The sequence below is a fragment of the Tinamus guttatus genome, unplaced genomic scaffold (assembly GCF_059628265.1).
Source record: "Tinamus guttatus ecotype Peru unplaced genomic scaffold, ASM5962826v1 Tinamus_guttatus_pri_ptg000004l, whole genome shotgun sequence".
Classification (NCBI taxonomy): Eukaryota; Metazoa; Chordata; class Aves; order Tinamiformes; family Tinamidae; genus Tinamus; species Tinamus guttatus.
In genome coordinates this window covers 17,486,048-17,507,315 of record NW_028288538.1, presented here as the reverse complement: position 1 = coordinate 17,507,315, position 21,268 = coordinate 17,486,048, and the positions used below count along the sequence as shown (strand labels likewise).

Here is a 21,268-nt window from a genome sequence, read left to right as displayed (position 1 = left end):
GGTATTCTGCTTATTTCGAGTATGCTGTGAACTAAGAGTCACACTGGCAAACACGCAGCTTTGTCTGCAGCTGTTTTGGCCCTACGTGTTGTTTGGCGCCTCCTTGCCAAAAAAAAAAAAAAGAGATCAAAATGAAAATAGAAGCTTGTTAGAAGTATGTATGAAATACGTTTGACGAGGAACACTGAAGTCTCGTTTAAGAATGACTTCCTCTGGAAAAGATCTGTTTCGGTTTCCATCTTACCTGAAAATTAAATGATTTCTTGAGTGTATCAATTGTGCTGCTGAACTGTTACCCAGCTGGAGAGAACCTAAGGCAATAACTGCCATCTGACTTTTCTGCTTTTCCTCCTGCCTGCGTAGATGACACCTAAAGCGTGGGTGTACTTGGAGAGTGTGGGTATTTCTTGTTATCTCTATTCTATTTCTGACAAGTGGTGCCACGCTGATAGGCCAAACTGCATAGATCTAGTTTGGTAACTACATATCAGCCAAATTCTTCAGTGTAAAGCAGACAAATCTCATCATGATTAAGCACTGCTGCTGCTTTTTCTTTTCCTGTGTCTGCACTTAGCATGTGGGACCCAAATGCTCTCATGGTGTATCTATAGCATCTTCCAGTTCAACAGTATTGACCTGATAGAAGATACGTAGGAAAGAAACTGGTTTCCTGAGTTTAACAGCAAAAATATGAAATGCTTTGATGGGGTAGAAACGCAGCTACTGTTTGAGGAGCTGTCTGTCATTTAATACAGACCTTGTGGTACGTGCAGGGGTAAGAAGGTCACAAGGTAACCAGGCCTGGGTGCTACTCTGGGGCTGTCTGTGTCCCCAGAGAAGTCTTAGAGAATCCCTGGATCCTAGTTAAAGGAGATGCATCTCAAAAGTGCTTTATTTTCCCTTTAATCAAGATCATCAGCAAAATATTTACCTGTATGTATGTATTTGTTGGTTTATTACAATTCTTTTTAAGAAAGATTTGGTATTAAAGAAGCAAATGTATTAAATCTGTCACACTTTACATTTCCTCTTGTGCTGTATGTGATGAGCTAGCTGTGATGTTGTTGCCAGCTGCCACTTACAGTGCAGCCTAACTGAAGGCTGTTGTGGACTTTATTTATGGACTATATGTCACTGCTGGACACAGAAACCTGCTCCCGGCATCCTCAACCCCCACGAACACCATTGTTAATATAACATAGTGCCTTAAATGACATTCAAGGTTCCACAGGTCTTCTGAGCCTTTGCTAATGGGAGGTACAAAGAGTACTTTGGTACTGCTGCAGATGTGCAAGAAAACTGCGGAGAGAGGACCTATAGTAACTTTTATGCCACTCTTGAAGCAAGGAATTAGAGTAAGGTAGAGCAAATGTCTCTGAGCCTCAGGCTAATTAATTTAAGGAGCGATCCCACTGACCACTATGGCTTTGCCTTTTCTCTGGTTTTCTTTGACTTCTTCACTGTGATTTAGCTAACAGCTCCTCTGTGCTCTGGGCTTTCTGGGTAACAATTTTCATGCATTTTCCTTGACTTGGTTCAGTTCTAAAATTTGAACTTTTAATAAACAAGGTGATTGTGCCCCCAGAAATAGATCTCTCCATCTCACTGATGTATTTATTTATTTATTTTTAAACTACCTATATCTAAACACTGAAAAGAGAGGAGTGGCTGAAAAGATGTAATGTTTCCCTGGTAAGTGCAGTGGCAGTTGGAAACTGACCTACGTACCAAGGTAAAAAGCCTGATAGAGCTGCAAGGCTGTGAAATACAGAGAAGTTGCCCTGTGCACGTGCACTGAAGAGAGGCTGTTGAGGAGCAAACACAGGACAAGCGACTGGAAAGGAGCAAGGACAATCCTGTGCCAGCAATCTGGGAGAGGCAGAGGCTGTAGACAGCATTTAAAAAGGCAGGAAAGCCTGTGGGAAGAGGAGGAAATGGAAAGGATCAGTCAGGTGGACAGGTGAGTTGGGAGGAGGTTTAATTGATGACATTTGTAGGCAGTTTGCATGGGAAGGAAATTGGCAGCTCTCAGAGGAGAGTGATCAGGGCAGTGCAGCGCTGCTGGATGGCTTTGCTTAGTTGCTTTTATTTAAATAAGAAAAGTGGCAATGAGGTGTCTGGTAAACTATGCACTAGCAAAAACAGCCTTGAGCTCATTATCTATCCTTACTTTGCTGCACAAGAATGCAGCGCAAAGCGATAGAAGACACAGGTTTTGTTGTGCTAGAAGATCACTGTGGTGGCCTTGGCTTTGTTTTTCTCCTACCAGTGTGTGGGAACTTGAGTTTCTGCCTTGCTTTGTACAGAGGAATGTACAACCATCAGAGGTGTCTGCCTGGGGAATATGAGATCAGTAACAAAAACAGTGGCTCTACACACATGGCTGGGACCGTGAGTGGGTCCCAGGCCGGCTGGAGGTGATCCCCCATCCTGGAGAAACATCTCGTTCTTGGAGCTGTGTTGTTTAGTGCAGTGCACTTTGGACAGGATTGTTTTCCTGGGTTTCTCAAGCTCTGAGACACTGTTGGCAGCTGGTGCTGAGGGTGGCACTTGGTGCTTTGGGTAGGAAGGAACTCAGTAGGAGACACAAGTTCTGGCCTCTCTGATATGTAGCAAGTTTTCTCAGGCAACGTAGGCCAAAAGGCAGGCATGAGAAGAGGAAGGAAGAGGAAAAGCATGGTCAGTTGTTTCTTTCCTGACTAATAATTGTAGAGGACAGTATTATGGAGTGCTCTTGGTCAACTGAAGCAGATCTTGTGTGCTGTTTTTTTTCAGTAGTAGAATATTTTTAAAGTCTGAGGACTGCAGCTTCTTTTCGTCAGAGCTTCTCCAGATAGGATCCTGGCACGTAGCCTCGCTGCCCGTTCCTTTCTGCTGTCCACCAGCCGTCCTCTCTTTCTTCAATGACAGCTACAATGTCTCCTTCCCTGATGTCCAGTTCATCCACGTTCTAAAGGAGAGAGGGAACGGAAACCTGGTTAGCTGGAGAGCGCGGGATGGTCTGAGCGTGTATCAAGCGTCTCACCCTGCCTTCCATCACCAGTCTGGCAATGCCCTTTGGTGCCATGCCAGGCGGCTGGGGATTACGCACCTACGGAGCTGGCTTGTTGCCTTGAACTGCTCAGAAACTTCCGCTAGAACTGACCCCTGCGTGGTAAGGGATGGCCGGAGAGGATTAAATACCACTGTCCTGAACCAGCCTGCCTGACCTTTCCTTAGCCTGTAGCTGTTGCTCACTAAAACAGTACAAAGTTTATTTCCAAAGGGAGATAAAAACAGTGCCTCCAGTCATCCAGGCCTTAAATGGGTCATCAGGTCTCCTAATACAGAATGGTGGTTGACCTGTGGAGGTATAGTGACTGCTGAAAAATATATATATATATATATATATATATATATATATATATGTGTGTGTGTGCGTGTGTACACACTCCTGAAATGGGTAACTTTTGTGCCTAAAGCAGAGCAGTTGCAAGCAATTCTGTGTCTCAGTCCATTCAGTGGTCCTATTCTTCATTAGGAAACCATTTTTCTACCCACAGTGTAATAAAACAGAAAAAGGGATAACATAGTCTTCTAAAAATAGCTTTGCTGCCTTAAATTTAGATTTAGCTGATCTTGCTTACCAAGTAAGAATGGACTTGGGGAGAAAAACGTAACTTCAATATATGCAGGGACTGAAAGCAGTGATAGGCTTCTTTTCTCAGCAGTGAAAAATCTTAGTGTGTCATATTCAGAAGTAATCTCTGGATTAGGCATCTGTTTCCTTTGAAAAAGGGATCCAGGGAACTGCCACAAACACTGAGGTGCTCTCAGTTGTGCTTAAAAGGTCTTTTAAGTAATAATAAAAGAAGGTTTTAAAACAAAATATACTTAAAAGGTGTCAGAATACTGCTCTCCTTTCAGCACATATTCATTGCTCACAATATTGACGTTTATGGCCAGTCCAGGGAGAAAATCAAAATCATCAACCTTTTCCCATGAGGACCACTTGGCAGTGCACAGCAGATCCCCATGGGGAGGAGGCAGTTTGTACAGTCTGACACGGGGAAACTGTGACTGATTTAGAGACCTGTTTTAATGTGGGCATTCAGTCCAGGGCAGCCTGGAGGAGACCTTGGCTAAAGCCAGGGTGTTCATCTGAGGTAGGACTGCCCCATAGTGAGATCAGCTGGAAAAGCCTCCTTAGGCAGAAATCTGTTGCATATTCTTCTGATATAATGCTAATTTGATATGAAGGATCTGGAGACGCTTGACACAAGTTTTCCATGTGTTTGAGTCCCATTAGAAGGAGTTTGCAATAGCCAAGCACTGAATTAGTCAAGGGTATATGACATTAATGTGTAATCACTTGCAAAAAATGTTTTTGTTTCATCCTTCATCTTTGTGCCAAGAACTTGCAGTTGGGATTCCTGGCCTCCATATGTGACCTCGACCAGTAATTCTCTAAGAATCTCTGCCTGTAAAATAAGGTTAGCACCTCACAGAATTGCCACTTGCAAGACGTTTAGACTGATGATGTCTATTTTAAACCTGGCGCTGTACGAAATATTCGTTCTTAAGTTTTCAGTTACCTGGGCTCTGTAGTCATACAGTACTCTGTAGTCCTGTGATAATGTGATTCCTGTTTGTTCATTTACAAAAATGGATGCATAGACCCCATCTGTTTTCTCTGCTGGGGAGAGGGGGGGAAAAAAGAGAGAAACAAAGAGTTCACTTGCTTGTCAGTATATGGCATCATATGCAAGAGTTCACAAACACAAGGACCTCTGTTCTCTCTGGGTGCAGAGATGTACATGTCTAGAAAAGCTGCTATGAAATGTAGGTAGGGTTTGCACAAAAACTGTGTCCTGTTGATTAGATGGTTAATTCGCTTGTTGAACTTTGTGGGAGGCTTTAGTGGGAAACTTGCTTTAGCTTCATCTTGGGTGGGGAAAACATTTCCCCGGATAAAACACAACCTCAGTGGCCTGAAAAATGAAATAACTATGATGCAGTGTGGCACAAGGCAAAAAGGGCTGCACAAAGATGACATTTGCCACTCCTGAGGGCCTTGCTCAAGAAACCCTTTCGCCTTCCTGTCTCCAGCCCCAGGAAGGTACCCTGATCTGTGAGACATACCCAGGCTATAGGCAGCATCCCAATGAAAGCAGAGGCAGCCTGCAGGGTCTCTTTTGCAGCTACAGGGGGATTATATGAGGCCGGAACAACAGGGGCCTCCTCAGATGTTGACTCCTTGCTTGGATAAGGCCTGGAGCTCCGTTAAATCCGTGTGGAAACGTTGTTTCTTACAATGCTACCCGTAGGCGGCCGCGATGCAGCTCTGCGGGACTCCCTGCCCTCAGGTTTGTGCTTGCAGGGCTGCTCTGAGCACCCTGGGAGGGGAAGGCAGCTGGTGCCTGGCAAGTCCCACTGGTGTTTGGTGCCTTGGAAGAGTCTCCCCTGGCTGGACACCAAATGCAACAACAAATTGGATGTTCTGCGCCCGCTTCCTGGGTGCCCAAGTGGGCAGGTAGCCCGTAGAGGGGAAACCGATACGTTTTAAAGCTGTACTGAACAGCAGGATTGGTTCTACAAGCAGAAATCACAGTTAAAATTTCTTTGTTTTATATCAAGCCAATAAAAATGTCATAAGCTGTTACTTTCTGCACGATCAAAATACTGTTTTAAATGTCCTCTGATAAATGCTTAGCCTCAAGGGTTGTGATAAGGCAGTGTAACTGTGAAACAGCGCAGATATTTGTATTCACAAGGCATGAAGCTGATCTGTTTAAAAACTTGTGGGATTCCCTTGTGCCTCTCAGAGGCAGCATATCCTTAGAAGAAAACTATTATCTAAGCCAGGCAGCATTGGACAGAATTTACAGTTCCCCCCTGCCTGGGGGAATTCTGAAAAATTACCCAACCCAAAGATTATATGGATTATTTGGCCTTTTAAACTGGGGAAGTGGCTTAATACACATCTGAGCTAAATTAGTTTACAGATTATTCTTCTTGACCGCCAATGTGTGAATGCCTGCTCTACCATTTCTGCTCCACGTCAAAGCTTCATTTAGCAACATGATCTTAACCAAGCACATCTGGTAATTTTCCTTGCTGGAGAGGCATACCGAGCGGGGGCGCGGAAGGAATGACACTTTCCCCGTTGCTTTTGCTGCTCCCATGTAGTAGTCCGGAGAACCTGCAGAACCAAGAAAAGGCGGTGACAAAATGAGCGCAGGGGCCGGGCGCCTGCGTTGCTCCCTCTGCACGTCCCCGCTGGCTGCCTCGGCCTCCGCTCCCGCTGCGGCAGCGCCAGCGAGGGGCGACCTCTGCCTTGGCCGTGCGCGTCCCTTACGGTGCAGGCGTTTTGGTCTGCAGATAAATACGTTCTTAACAGAAACACAGCAAGACAATGAACCTGCTGAACCTTCAGCCATTGCTCAACTGCACAAAATGCATCATGTAATAATCAAATTAAGCATCATTAGATGATTGAAGAGTATCTCATTAATAAATAATTGATAAGTAAATTGAATATCAGTTAATTATCTACCATTTATATGATTAGCCTTCCTTTATCCTTAAGAAGAACTGATACAACTTAAAACACAAAAGCTATAACGTACCTTTCTAAAAACTGTTTTTTTTTTGTTTTATTTTTAAATTATCCTTGGATGTTTCCTATGTCACAGCTCAATACTGCAGACCAAGCAGTGAGAGAATATAGGTCAGGATTATTGGGTGTACACAGCAATAGCATTGCCTGCTTAGGACAATGCTAAAAGATTTTACTTTGTTGGGTTTTTTCAGCTGGTGAGGGCTCAGTGTTCTGCAAAGTGGATATCCAAGCTCAGCAGTTTCTGAAATGCTCTGAACGAGTCTCTCTAGGCTGTTTGCCCTTGCAGAGCACGGCTGTATTCTGAATCGCAGTGCAATTGACTTCTGTAATTGTGCCGCATGCAGCAGCAGAACTCGTTATTGCAGAAAATCTAATTTCTGACTGAAAAACAAAATATTATGTATCAACCTTTTCAGTTCGCTAGTCAGCCTGTAGCACGTATGTTTTCAATGGGAGACCACAACCCCCTCCTTGACTTTGCCATCTAACAAGGCCTGTCAAAATATAAAGATCCTCCGCTTTAAAAAGCCACTGTGAATTAGACGTTTTAGTATAAAACACTGCAGCCAGGCTCTATGGCTGATAAAACCGCGTCCATGTCACTAAGCATTTACCAGCCTACAGAGTTGTTAAAAATGCCTATTTTTTGGCTCCGTAACCAGCGCAGTTCTGCGCTCGGCGCTGTTCCCCCGGTCCGGCCGGCGAAGCCGCCGTCCCCGCTCAGCGGAGCAGGCAGCCCGCAGCGAGAATCCCCTCTGGCCTCTGTGGCTCCAAGTGTTTCACTGCGGCGTGCCGGGACTCGCAGGGAAGAGGGAACGAGCGCTCCATCGATGGCCACCCATTTACTGGCCTTGTCCCCTGTCTCTCTTTCCACTAGGCCATGGCAAAATTACTCTTGCCTACTAAGGAAGCAGTAATGTTCCAGATTCCTTCTGTTCTGGGAGCCAAGCACCCACCTTTTCATCATCCCGCAAGTCTGTGTCGGGCTGCTGTTGGCTCTGCTTGGTTCTTTGTCGTAATAGTTCTCGTATCCTATTGCATCTGCAAGAGAGCAATAAAAATGAGATGTTCAGGCAAAACCTCTCTCCAGCAGGATGCAGCTGGCAGTGTAGCAGTTCAGGGACTGGTGGAGCAATGTCCTGGCGGACCATTGCAATAGCTAAATGAGGCTAGAGGGCAATTTCCTTCCTTGTCTATCCCCCTCAGGAGCAGAGCAGGTTCTTGCGAGCATGGGACCATGTCCTTGACTCGGTTGGCTGCAGTGGTTTGGGAGCGCTCCGTATTATATTTTAGTTGTTCAGTTTTTTTTTTTTTTAATGTATTAAATTGGAAATTTTTGTCAGAGCTGTGGAACTTTCTATACTTATTGCCTGCAGGTATAATGATCAATTTCCTGACTTCCTCTCTTCCCCGCTCACCCCTCGAGAGCTGATTTGCTGTTTACCCCCGGCTACTTGGTGGTGGTGGTTGTTGTTCTCTCAAACAGTTGTGTTACAGCACAATTCCTCTCCCCTCGGGTGGTGGTAAGGCCAAAATTGAGACCCTTTCCAAAGTCTAGCTTAACAGCAGGCTTGCTTAGGGCAGGTGGCCACAGACCCCTTCCGCCTTCTCCGTGTTGAAGCCAAACGAACAGAAGCCAAGTGTGATTCCGAAGCTGTGGGCCCAGGTTAGCTCTGTTCTGCCACGTCCTAATTAAGAAACAGGAACCTGAGTTTAGGGCTGTGTTAACAGTCCCACCTTGGGCCCAACGAGTTCATAAGCAGATCTGTAGGTGGGCAGGCGCGTGGAGCGATCGCTACCCGTAACTCTCAGAAACCAGGGAGCTTTCCAACCAATTTAAGGGTCGTCCTCTATTAGCCTTCTAGATTGTCATCTGGCATCTCTTCTAGTCTTAATATATGTTAGGCTTAGGTAGAAAAGGAGAGGAGCTGCACAGCTCTGCCTGAGGAAAGCAAAAGCTCTTGTCAGTATGGGGGTTGCACAACACAAAGCCACTTGGGAGCTGTTCTGCAAACCCATTAGCTCTGGAGATACTATGATGTTACTTCCAAAGCATGTCACCTTCTGGCAGGTGGCAAAAAAACCAAGAGTCAGTCGTTCCTTCACTTCTTACAAAACTCTTGAGGGTTTTTTTTTTTTTCCCTGCTGTTTTTTAATTAGAAATGAGTCTTGACATAGCCAAGAACTGTCTCAGAAAATTGCCTAGGCGACTGGAGAATGAGAAATCTCACACAAAAAAAAGCGCCCTAGCTGAGAATTAGAGCTTTCTTCTATGCAGAAGTTGTTTCACACTGTTGCGAGGCACAGTTCTTCCTTCTGCCAGTGAAAATGTAGTTTTATCTCACTAAATGCTCCTATATTAGTGGAGTTTAAACCCCATAGTGGAAGGAAAATAAACTATTACCAAAAAATGACGTCCAGTATACCAATATAAATATATTGAGATGTATCTATATGAAAATACATATTTTGTTTTTAATCCAGGAAACTCTACTCTTAATTGCCACAGGTGTAATGGTGGAAAGGCAGCGTTGGTATCAAATGTCCCTATCCCCTCATAGCCTCGTGCCTGTTCTGAATGGAAGCAAGTCCAGGGGACACCGGTGAGTCCCCATGAAGGGGATGCGCTACAGCAGATAGATGAAGTGCAAGAGCATCTGTGCACAAATAAATGACACTTGCAGAATAGCTGCATGCATGCGTACGGCCCCAGCTAATGACAAGATGAAATAGAAGCTTTGTGTCCTCTCCCAGCGGCGGTAAATCTCCGCGTTGCTGCAGGGCAGGGCGGGTGTTGCGTTTAGTCCGTAATGGCTTTTGCGGCGGGGACGTTGCGTGGTGCGACGTGTGTCTGGGGTGTGGGAGCGTCGGGCGGCCTCGTTTCTGTGCCGGCCTCGGAGATGTCCGCCCGGAGCAGCGTGGTTTCCGTTTATGATGGCTGTTAGCTCTCGCTTTCCCAGGCCTCATTTCAGCACACGTGTTTTGGGTCAATGAAAAGGCTCCTTTGGCTTGAATGGACAGAGACCTCTGAGCCTTATGTCACCTGTGCATTCTGCAGCAAAGCCAATTTCACACAAAATTTCCCCCACCAGAGACTTGCCCTTCTAGAACAACTTCCCGAGAGGTGGGAAGATGTTGGACAGGTGGAACAAAACAGAGTACAGGGTCTGCTCTGTGCTACAAAGAAAGAGGCAGCACCTCTGCCCAGGGGACAGCAGGGTGCAGTTACTTGATAAGCTGGCTCTGCCTTGTCACCAGTGCGGGGAACGGAGGCTGCCATGTCTGCCAGGCAGTTTGCCACCTCCCTCACTGTGCCAGTTCAGCTGTACTTTGCAATGAGCCCGGTCTGAAAACCGAAATAAATTCTTCTTTTTTGGAGCGTTATTTTTACCTCGCATCACTCGGCAGTCCCGGTGACAGCGCAGCACAGCGAGGAGCGAGCTGCAGCGGTGGGAGCGAGGAGCCCGAGCAGAGGCGGAGCAGGAGCCCCTGCGCTGGGCTCCCTGCCCCAGGGAACACGCACAGCAGCCCCACGGGGGACGCGTCCGACAGGCGCCGTGGGAGGATTACCTGGAGGTTGCGTTCCTGTCATCTTGGTCTTGATGAAGTAGTCTATGTCTGACTCTATAACACAGTTCTCCAGGCTTACCCGAACCTCTTCATACAGCTGCAAAACAGAGATCAAGAACTCAGCTCCAACAAATTGCATTGAATTAATTAATTCTAATACTTTTCCCCTTAAAGATATTTTCCACTTGATGTGACTGATCTGGATGGATCTTTGGAATGTCTTTGGCATGTCTCCTCTTTTCATGCAGCACAATTGTTTACTGGTGTTCTGTACGTCCTTATATGAGAGGAGGAAAGAGGCACTTTACTGCACTTTTCAATGTACTAAAGAAACTTGATAGTAGGAACCAACCACTGTGAAACTCAAAACTTAGACATACTCAAATGAGGAATAAGACATGCATTTTTATGATGTGAGCCACGACTTTCCAATGGGACTCAAATTTTGGAAAAAAAAACGTAAAATGCCAGCATAGCGTGATGTATTCTGTCTTCTCATTTTGGAAACGTGTGTCTGCTTTACACCCGGGGAAAGGGAACCAGCTCGATTCAGCAGGCTCTCCCCTCACAGAACAGGCTGCAGCAGCAGAGAAGCTGGTTTGCAGGCCCATCCTTTGCTGCGAAGGGCGTCCTCCGCACCCCAAGCCCTTGACGCTTGTCCCTACCTCATCGTCCTTCACGCACTGAGTGGAGAGCTGGTTGCAGTGAACCCACAGCGAGTTGCGGAGGATCGTGATGCGGTCGCACTCCTGGAGCTGAAAGACCTAGAGCCAGAGAGGAGAGGAGAGGGAGCGCTGGGGCAGCTGCCGGTGCGTTCACAGGCAGAGATGGGGCTGCGACGCCTCCGCACCCAGTTCTCCTGCCAAGTGTTCTCAGGGATCTTCAGAAATGCTTCAACTTTTTAGCTACTGGGGAAACTACTACTACTTGCTCAGGCTCAGGAATGTTTTCTTAAGTCATTGCAAACTGAAGTTAGGGTATACAGGCAACAATAAAGCAGGGAAATGTAATCAGTGTGTAGATCTGAATGCTCCTTACAGTCATGGATTTCAGAACAAGGGTCCTGTTTACCCATTGTACTGAAATCTTGATGTTAAAGAAGTCAAAGGAGTGCTGTGATAAAGAGTGTATTTACATTAGAGGTAGAGCCAAAAATACCCAGCTCTGCCTTCTGAAATGTGTTTCTAAGCTTTTAGAATAATCTGGAGGCTATTTGGGGTTCTCCATGGTTGCCTTTGTTCATTTCAGAGGTTATTTTAATGGTAAGGAAAAGGCACCCACCCTTCAGAATTGATTCCTCTCCCCATCTGCCTGAATTTGCCGTGTTGTTATAAAGCTAACTAGGCTTGAGAGAATGAAGAGAAAAAAAGAAAGGAGGACTGTGAACTGAGATGGAGGAAGAGGCAGATAACTTTATTTTAAAAACTTAAAAGGGGCGGAGGGGGAAAGCTGATCTCCAAGTGGTACTGTTAGAAGTAGAACATGAATTTTCAGCTTTATATAAGGTGTGAAAAGCTCAGTTGCTTCCAGCCATCTGTTTCCATCTCCATTTGCTAGTAATTATGTCCAGAATATCACAAATGTATGCACTATTCAACAAAACATTCAGTCGTGCACACTGCACCCCATCTAATATCTTACGGTCTTTTTTTTTAAAAAAAAAAAAGAGTTGAGAGAGGGGGCCAAGAGAGAGTCAAGTGGTGTTGCAGGAAGCTGCAGGGAGGAGGAGGAGGATCTCAATGTCCATTCAGAGCTAAAAGCTTTTGTCTAAAGCTGAGCCTTCAATGCCTGCTGAATTAGAGCTCGAGCTGCCTGGGAATCTTCCAGATAAATAGTGTCCTGCCGGGAAACGCAGCCCATCAAAGAGGGAAGCAGAGTGACTTAGGGCTTGCCAAGCCCTTGGCAAATTGGAGGTGGGTTTTGTGTTGGACAGGTCCCTCCTGCCCCCAGGCTCCCTTGCAGAGCGGGGCTGCCCGTGCCAAGGAGGCCCCGTGACGGAGCTTGTCCCAGCGCCTGCAGCCCAGGACCTTGGGCCGCGGGTGCCCGCGCTCTGCTGCAGGCCCCAGAGACCTCCCAGTTCCCCGCTGTGTAACCAGGAGTTCGGGAGCTTAAGATGTTTTTTATACTAGGTAATAGTTTAAAATGTCTATTGGCTCTTTTACTTAACAAATATTTGTAAAAGGAATTAAAAATGCCACTCTATTATGAATGGTAGTTTGAATTAAGCCGTGGGCAGCTCACAAGGTCTGTATAGTGTTTGGAGTTCAGCCATGTGGGAGAAACAATGTTCTAGATTAAGAATATTTTGCTTTGCTTGTGGCTTCCTAAGAAGGGGAAGAACGCACATTTCTACGAGAAATTCAGGCCTGGCACAATTTCCATGGAGTGTTTGTGCTAGCCATGGGATTTTCCAGTGCTTGCAGATAGGGAAGATCTAAAAGACAGCGGAGAACTGGAAAGCTTTGCTCCTGGCACTTCATTTCATGTGGAAATAAAACCTGAGACAAGTAAGAATAGCAAAATCGGATTTGGTAGATGGAAATTAGAAGGACCAATATGACCAATGTATGGTTGATTTCAATATCAACCAGTATTGGACAAGGGCAAATCTTAGTCCATGCTGAGCATAATGGAAACATTGACTCCTTTCTCCCTCCACACCTCTCTCAGGTTTCATAGAAAGAGTACTCCATGGCAGAATCACAAAGTCCTCTGCACAATAATACTGTAGACTGCACAAAGATTCAGTGTAACTTGGTTATCTTTGCTCTCAGAGAGCTATAATACAACATAGAGCTTAACAAGAAAAAAAAAATCTCCATTGAGCTTGAAATTGAAAAAATTAAGCACACACAGAAAAAAGTCCTGCACTGGAATGAGAAGCCCATCTGAAAACATTTCATAAGACGTAATCTAAAGGGATTTTTTCCCCTCATTTAATCATTTTCTTCTTGTTTCAATTAAAAAATATTTGGAACTAAAAATGAATTTTCATGTCTACATTTCTGTTTCTGCTCAAATAACATTTTGTCACAAAGCAGTTACTTTAGAAACAAGCTCATCCTGGCTGTTAGGGCAGATTTGCTGGAAAGCTAACATGTTCATGTGTTATGTTGTGGGTGAAAACTGGCAACAAACGCTTGCAAATAGATTGAACCGCTTCATATATCACTCCCAACACCCCTGCGTTTAAGTCCCCTCCTTTGTATGTACATACAACTGCTGAGCAGGCAAGGAGAGTGCAAGTAAGTGAGATGCCTGGAGCTGTGTCTAAATCCACTCTAGTTCTTGCAGGCTTTTTGCAAAAGGCATCTACTGAGACTATAAAGCAAACGGCAAAGCCCTTAGGACAATATCTCAGGTCTTAGACTGATCTATATAAGTAGGATAAGATAAAGAGCTCACAAATATATTGCAGCAAAAGTCAATGTTTACCTCGCAGGTTTTGATGTGTTCCTGTTCCCAGTCTGTCCTGACCTTATCCAGCTGCTCTATGTTCTGTTTGTACACCTTCTCTGTAAACACACAGAACAGACACCCAACAGTTAGGCAAAAAATGATGCAGTCTTTCTCCTTTCTCTCCTACTAGGCATTTGCTGTGGCTTTTGCTCTGGCAAACCCCAGGCTCCACAAGAGTACGTGAGCTTGAAGCTAATGGGGAGCGAGGATGTTCGACTCTCTTATTTGCAGCTTTTTTTATAGTGAGGGATCTCGCTGCACGGTTTGCAGATCAGCTGTAAACTTTACAACGGGGAGGGAAGAGCCTGGGCCATGCTAAGGACTCCCTAGGCCCTTTTCCTGCTGGACAAGTCCGTGCGATCTCGTACCTGAGCAGGGGGATGCGGGTGACCCCGCGAGCAGGCCCGGCCGTTCGCTGCTCGCCCTTGGGCCCGGTGCTGCTGGTGGGAGCGCAGCTGTGGCACCCTGCGCGCGCGGCCAGGCCGGGGCCCGGCGTCTGCTCTGGGCTGGCTTGGAGCAGCCTCAGCGTCCTTCTCGGGGCTCGCAAACGTGCTTTAAGAAGAGTTTTACTTTCCTAAGTCCATAACAGGGGTCTCCTATTAATTCTGTAGTGAGAACATACAACGTGCCTCAAGGAAAGTAAAGGTGGGTTACTAACAGGTTGACCATGTTCTTTAGAAGCTTCTTTATTAGTATTTGGATGGGTGACTTTGTGAAACCTGACCTCAAACAGGGCCACCCTGGATGCTTTGTGTGATACTGTGTCAAACCCGTGTGCTGGTAATCTTGGTTGAGAAAAATCATAGTCACCTGCTTCGTGTGCTGCATCTCTGCATTGCTTGGCTTTGTTCTGACTCTGAAACAGGAAAAGAAACAACCCAAATTAGTTTCTGACCGTGCTTTTGCTTCTGACCAAGTTCCCAACTCCTGGGGAAAGGTCCAAGCTGGCAAGCGCTTCTCGGCTGTCCCACCCCATGCACCTTCTAGAGAACGGGGGCTGTTGAGAAGGGGCAACCGGGATTTCATAGATGTGGCCACGGGTCCGCTGGCCCAAGGGGAGCCCGGCACCTCTTGTGCCCTCCTGCCACCTCGACCGCTCGCACAGGAGCTCCTTCTGTGCAGGGCTGGTATCACCCCCCCGAGCTTTGTGTCTGCTGGCCGAGCTGGTTTTCTTTTCCTAAAGGTTTCAATGTGCTTTTCGAATAAGTAGCTACGGGCAGATATAAATGGCAGTTAAAATTCTTTGTCTCCTGTGCTTCTCATATAATACACACAGTGAACCTTTAAAATATTTTGCAAATGCCAGACTTTTCCCCAGAACTCAGAAGCCTGAAAGCAAAATTCTATCCAGGCAGAGCTTCTTAAAAAATCGGCAGCTTTTAGCAAATGAAAATTTAGCTGTTATTGACAGCTCTGCATTCCTAGGTCATTCTGCACAGATGGTGATGGCAGGACATTAATGCATGGCTCTAGACAGCAGGGTAACGCATCCTTCTACCCTGCCCTTCAAGACAGTGCTCAGGTAGGGGTTCTCATGAGCGTATTCCTCTGCACAGCTGGATGGAAGACGTGGAGCAAGCTGGGAACAGAAGCTTCATTCTCATTCTCATCCTGACCCAAACAGTTTGCGAGCGCTGTGCAGAATTAAACAGCGGATACGTTTCTTGTGAGGTGCCTCCATGCATTTCAAATGCGTTGGCACGTGCATGGAAGTGACAGCAATGCAACACCCTGGGATCCTTCCGCAGGCAAGGAGCCGGGTCACACTTTGATGCCGTTCAAGCTGCTACGAGGCCTGGTGTAATTTCAGCAGGGTCAGGCTTTCATCCTCCCTTTGTCACTAAGGTGGGGGGTTGGTTTGTCAAGGATTTGGGCATGCTGGATATGAAGTATTAACTTCGGTGCTGTTTTTAGCATCTCCATCTCCCTGCTCCTTGAGATGATTTTTGATCCTTTCTGCTTACACTGCACTGATTTTATCGAGCCAAAGGGAGTTCATTTATTTTGTTTTCTCCATCTGTTCCGCTATAAAATGTTCCCATTAAAAGTTAGTGAATTGTCAGCTACAAGTATCAGACGATGCAATGAAGGACTGTAGTGCCTTAATTTTCAATGATTTATTTTTGAGTTTGTAAATTTTGTTAAAATTAAGCTAACCATAAGGAGAGAAATGTTGAGAAAAAGATGCATTTTAATGTAAGATTCTGTCTACTTAATGTAAGCGACCAGTGGCAAAACTGAATGATATGCATCATTCATATGCACTCTTATCACAGAATCATTATGGTTGGAAAAGACCTTCGAGATCAACAAGTCCAACCGTACACCCGTCCCCCCCTGCCTGCTGAACCGGGTCCCTCAGCGCCTCCCCCATCCGCACCACTTCCCTGGGCAGCCTGTTCCAATGCTTCCCCACTCGTTCTGAGTAGAAATTTTTCCTCCCCCACGTTTTAAAAATCCTTGGCCTATCACAGAACGAGATGAGGACTGCCAGGCTTGGTAGAGAAGTATGTAACGGAAGAGACCTCCTTGTGGAGGTGCTTGTTTTTAACTGTGGTTTTAAGGGGTTAATTAGAATTATCGCTGTCCCCTAAGTTACCTTTTCTGCCTGCTTTTGGTTGCCAGAAGCGCTCGTCTTCTCAAAGGCTTGTTCAGCCTCATCCGCTTCCCTGCACTTCTGCTCGTAGGTCTTCTTGGACTGCATTGGGGTGAAATAAAATGGGTAGTTTGAGGTTAGGGAGTGAAGCTGGTGCCCCGAGTGCTGCCTCTTACGCAGTCTGGGGGAACGTTCAGTGCTCCAGCCTGGGGATCGTAACGGAGACCGTTTTCCCCAGGGTGCCAGTGACTGTGGCCATTTCCCGGTGCTAATCTGCTCTTATTCCCATTTGAACGGAGGCCTTGTTCCCTCCGCACAAGTTTTGGGGGTATTTGTTTGGGGAGACTGCCAGGGCTGTTGCAGGGAAAAGGAGCTTCCTCCTCATAGCAGGAATCACACGCGTTTCTTTTTCTTCTCTCACACACTTTTCCTTTTCTTCTCTCACACGCTCGCACTCTTACATCCTCACACACATGCACATGCAGTCTTGATCTCTTTTCAAATATAGGTGTGTGTGATGCAGGTTTCATCCCGTCTCCAACTGGAACCAGTTTGCATCTGAGCAACCTGTGCTAAACCTCTTGCTCACCTCCATCGTTTTCTTGTAGTGCAACACCTTGGTCTTGTGCATGCGCTCCATTGCAGATTCATACTGTAAGAAACACACACAAGTCATTATTTCTTGCTTTGAATTTTTTTTTTCTTGATCTAGCGGCAGCATTAGGAAAGTTGTTGTCAGAGCCATGTCCCTCTGGGGTACTGCTTTTATAATTGACAGGCATCTAAGTGACACAGAGCATTAATGCGCCAGGTAAAAATAATCCAAGGTAATTCTGCTTCAATGGTTTCCATTAATAGCAGAGAGGATGTTGATCCTCATTTTCTTCCTCCTCTCACCGCCCTTTTTTACTTCTTAAGCAGACTAACCAGCAGGACACCCAGTCGCAGAACACATCAGCCCTGCCCGCGGGTTCCTCTCCTGGCTCAGGAGCCGACCCCAGGCCGACCACGGGCGATACGCGAGCCAGCGTATCGCCCATGTGAATGAGGGGCTTTGTCCATCCTAAACACGAGCCATTCCTGGGGAATTCCTTTTCTGTTGCTTTACTTCTGGCAAGTTTATGCTCTGTGTGATTTGATTCCAACGTCATCATGTGGTGAGCGCGGGAAGGACAGCACTGAATTCTCACAGCTTTAATGGTGGCGTGCCCAGGCTAATGCGGCATCGACGCCCATCTAATGCGGCATCGACCTCCGTTCCTATTTAGCAGGTTCTGGGTTTCTTCAGTGGGACTTTGGTGCTCTAAACTTTAAATTTGCTCAAGTGAAAACTCTCTCTCTGGGGCTTTCTGCAGGATTGCTTGACGTGAGGTTAAATATCACAGTATTGAGAGCTTAGAGCACCAACACACACTGCAGTGTCGTGGGAGGTCACCAGAAATGCTGACACCTTCCAGCATTTCTCATGACGACTCCCTCGGAGCCACATGTGTGACAAAGCAGCTCGCACTGTGTCCTGTGGCTCCAAAGCAGTTCATTACCTTTCTTCAACACGCCTCTAACTGCTGCCATTTGAGTTACCAGTTTGTAGTTTTCAAGAGAGGAGATTTGCTCTCCATGCAAATTTCTTGGTAACAAAGTGAGGGTGGGAGAAAGAAATCCTGATGAACAGCATTCCTGGTGCTGACGCACTGTCCTCCTGTGCCTTATTGCTTCGCGGGACAGCAGTGGCCCTCAAATGCAGCAGCAGCGTGGTCAGAATGAGAACTGTGCTCACCCGTGTCATTCCCAGAGTTGTCTGCTCTTCCCAGCTCCTGCATGGCAGAGCTGTAGACATGAGATGTTTCCTGCATTGGGCATATATGCTTAGATGCTGTTTTTAATTTGTATTTTTACAAAATGGCTGGAAATTTGATGCAGCTGCCCATGGAAGCAGAGAAGGGGTAAAAGTGACCACTGTTGTCTCTGCTAAGAGCTACATTTTCAAGGGACTTAGAGCTCAATAGGATCAAAGAGGATGAAGAAGCCCAGTCCTAAATATATTCAAATCTTTATTATACAACACCAGCTAGATGCATGCTACTTACTCCTAGTATTTGTAATGTGTTCAGCAGCATATACAGGCACTGTATTCAGCATCGTGTTCGTTTTGTATTTTCAAATGTTTGGGTCACCGCATTCTTTTAGTGCATGCGAGAGATCAGGCAGGATCTTACTAAAGCAACCCAATTAGCAAGGGTATAAAAAAGAGAAAAGGAAGGATTAAGTTCTTACGGGAATAAGAATAGTGTCTGCAATTACACCCGACAGAGTAAAAGTGACTAAAGCCTCTGCCGCCTGATTTCAGGGCTTTATGTTATTTCCAGCTGTGATCAGAACGAGATTTTCCTCCACACCCAAGTGTATGGAGTGAGCAGGGAGCACTGGGCATGTTTAGCATCTTTTGCAGCACTTGCAGCCTGTGGCTGGAGACAGGACATCAGACTGTCCATTAATCCAACCTGTTTCAGCATTTCTGCAGTTACTCACCTTCTTTCTCTGCTCTTTCTGTCGTTCTCGGAACTCCTCTATTCCCTTCAGTTCATCCTTCAGCATCACTGCGAGCTGGATATGAGAGTTGCCAACGCTTTCTGTTTCTAAGGCAGGTGAGAATTGGCATGCAGTGAGTGGAAGCCATTCCAGCAGGAAGGCCCTTTTCCCAGTGCGATGGCGCGGGCACGGCACAGCCGCGGAGCGGCTTGGCCCTCCCTGCTGGAGGAGGCTGCTGCGGAAGGGTCGGCCGGGATGGGTTCAGACCATCTTGCCAAGACCGTCTCAAGGGCCTGCTAACTTCTCTGTGTTTTTTGCTTTGGTGCCTCTGAAATGGAACCCTTCGTTTTCCAAAAATACCGAGCTCTACCCAGGCTCTAAAAATACCTTCACCGAATAGCTGCTTTCCCAAAGGTTGTTGTTATCAAAACATCAGGTGCTAGCACCCAGGTGCGCTGCCCTGCTGGGTACGATGGGGTGGGATCTTCTGGCTCATTTAGAAAGCAAGCTGCTTTCAGGACGAGGGAGCAGAGCTGACCTTTTGGGAATCAGTCCAGATAAAACTAACATGAGAAACCAGCAAAAATTGCCAAAGACCAGGTCTTCCCAAGGGAAGATAAGAGGGTGTATTTGTGGGTACATAGTCAAGGTATGATTGGATTCTGGGGTGCTCAGTGATGTCCATAATCAAGAGCATTAGGATAAGGTGTTGTCTTCGTTTAACACCATCCCCTGGGGACCTCAGTGCCAAGGTTCCTGCTGGGTGAACAGTGGCACAGGAAGGAAGGGATGCTGCCCTGGGGAATTTGGCCATGGTGCTCCAGCAAGCCAGAGACACTGACTGCAAATATGTTCTGCTCAGGCAGTTAGGCTTTTTTGATTAGTTTGCAGTCATGCTCAACTGATTGGCATCTGCTTTCTGCACCAGAAAAGGGAACTAACTCATCATTCAGAATTGAGGAGCATGTGGAGTTGGGACTCCCAAGGCAAATGTTTCCGGGACCTAAATAGGGAACTGATGTAAAGTGCTCCATTCCTTCCCTTGAGAGAAGGAGGGAGGTGGTGAGTGAGAGCAAGAGCTTGGGGAGCTCGCTTTGGGAAGGAGAATAGAGCAAGCACTGTTCCAGCTCAAGGCTTTCAGGGAACAATTTTCTTTGCTACCAGAGACTGGAGTCAATGCCCCATTCAGTGCCCCCCTTTACTCTGCTTTCTGCAGCACAGACTGGAATAGAGGAGTTGTAAATAAAGGGGGCAAGGAAAAGGAGAAAACTCTGAGAGGATGGATACAGGGTGCCTTTTTCACATAGGTTAGGAAGGAAGAGGTAAATACTTACGTTGCTTAAGACTCTCAAATGCTGCCTTCAGCGTGCTGTGGGGTGAAAACCAAATGCAATTTTATTATATAGGCTTCTCAGAAGGGGCTTTGAATCTAGATGAAAAACTTTTCTTCAGAACCTCAAAGATCCACATAGAAATAAAATTCATATTAGTCCTGTCATAAAAAGTGACCGTGCTAACGGGCACAATATCATCAATCTGTTAGCATTAGGAAATGCAATAAAATGCTCCATGAAGCAAGGAATTACACTACTCTTTACGCGCACCCGCTTCTTTGATCCCGCGGTGTCTGGAGCTGCGAACGTTAACAGACATTTCTCTGCTCCTGCACCTTGCCAACAGATACAAGTCATCTGAGGGAAGTAAAGATGATTAGTGGAATTGGATTTCGGAGCACTAGCCTGAAGGGTAGAGAGGAACCAGCTCCACCCTCTACGTTGACTGCGGCACAAGCAGATTTTTCCTCCTCGGTCACCCGTGAAGCCGCAGCAGCGGTGCCGCCGAGCAGCCTCTCTACCACGCTTTTGTAGCACCACCATGTGGTGCAGATCCCTGGCCTGTAAAAAAATGCACAAATGGTTCAGGGAGGCTGCCTCGGTTTGCAAATCCTACTGCTCCGAAGGGCTTCCAGCCTTTGAGAAGCACAGCTGGCTTAGACTGTGCAGTGAAATGGGGCACTGTGCATAGGAGGCACTTTCAGTTTAACCTGCTCCATCCCCTAGTTTGCAGGCTGGGAGGGCACTTGTAGACACATGAGCCAGGGTTACGCTGTGATTTGGAGGTGCTTTGGATTTACAGATCACCTCTTGTGGGCTCTGTCTGTGCTGCTCCCCGCAGGGAAGAGGCTTGGGCTCTGCAGAGAGCCCAGGAGGAAAGCTCAGTAATAAAGACTCCAAAATCTCCCGGCTGAAGCCTGGCTTCCAGGAGAGCCCAGAAGAGGATGTGTATCATTCCCAGCCATGTGTGACTACAGATGGGTAGGGAAATCCTCCATCTCTTGGGTCATTCCAAGGGGTTTAAGAGACACGTGAAGGATTCTAATTGCTCTGTGCTATTTTAGACTGGACATCTGTTTCCTAATCAAAACTTGCTCTCGCAGAAGCAAGACGGCCTGACGAGGCACAGGAGAAACACAGGAGCTGGGGAAAGCTGGGTTTGCCTCCAGTGAGGACTGC

General features: G+C 46.5%; 1 protein-coding gene across 1 annotated transcript in view; it reads right to left on the bottom strand.

Annotated features, from left to right (window-relative positions):
- Positions 1-2,729: 2,729 nt before the first annotated feature.
- The window catches only part of PSTPIP1 (proline-serine-threonine phosphatase interacting protein 1), a 43,375-nt gene continuing 24,836 nt past the window's right edge, over positions 2,730-21,268 (bottom strand). The window contains exons 4-15 of the mRNA XM_088527891.1: positions 20,090-20,124; positions 18,756-18,862; positions 16,816-16,878; positions 16,230-16,328; positions 14,441-14,486; positions 13,607-13,686; positions 10,837-10,935; positions 10,172-10,268; positions 7,558-7,642; positions 6,111-6,181; positions 4,575-4,675; positions 2,730-2,950 (exon numbers count right to left, since the gene is read on the bottom strand). Of these exons, the coding sequence (XP_088384017.1) occupies positions 2,819-2,950; positions 4,575-4,675; positions 6,111-6,181; positions 7,558-7,642; positions 10,172-10,268; positions 10,837-10,935; positions 13,607-13,686; positions 14,441-14,486; positions 16,230-16,328; positions 16,816-16,878; positions 18,756-18,862; positions 20,090-20,124 (1,015 nt within the window). The 3' untranslated portion in view covers positions 2,730-2,818. The remainder of the gene's footprint in view (positions 2,951-4,574; positions 4,676-6,110; positions 6,182-7,557; positions 7,643-10,171; positions 10,269-10,836; positions 10,936-13,606; positions 13,687-14,440; positions 14,487-16,229; positions 16,329-16,815; positions 16,879-18,755; positions 18,863-20,089; positions 20,125-21,268) is intronic.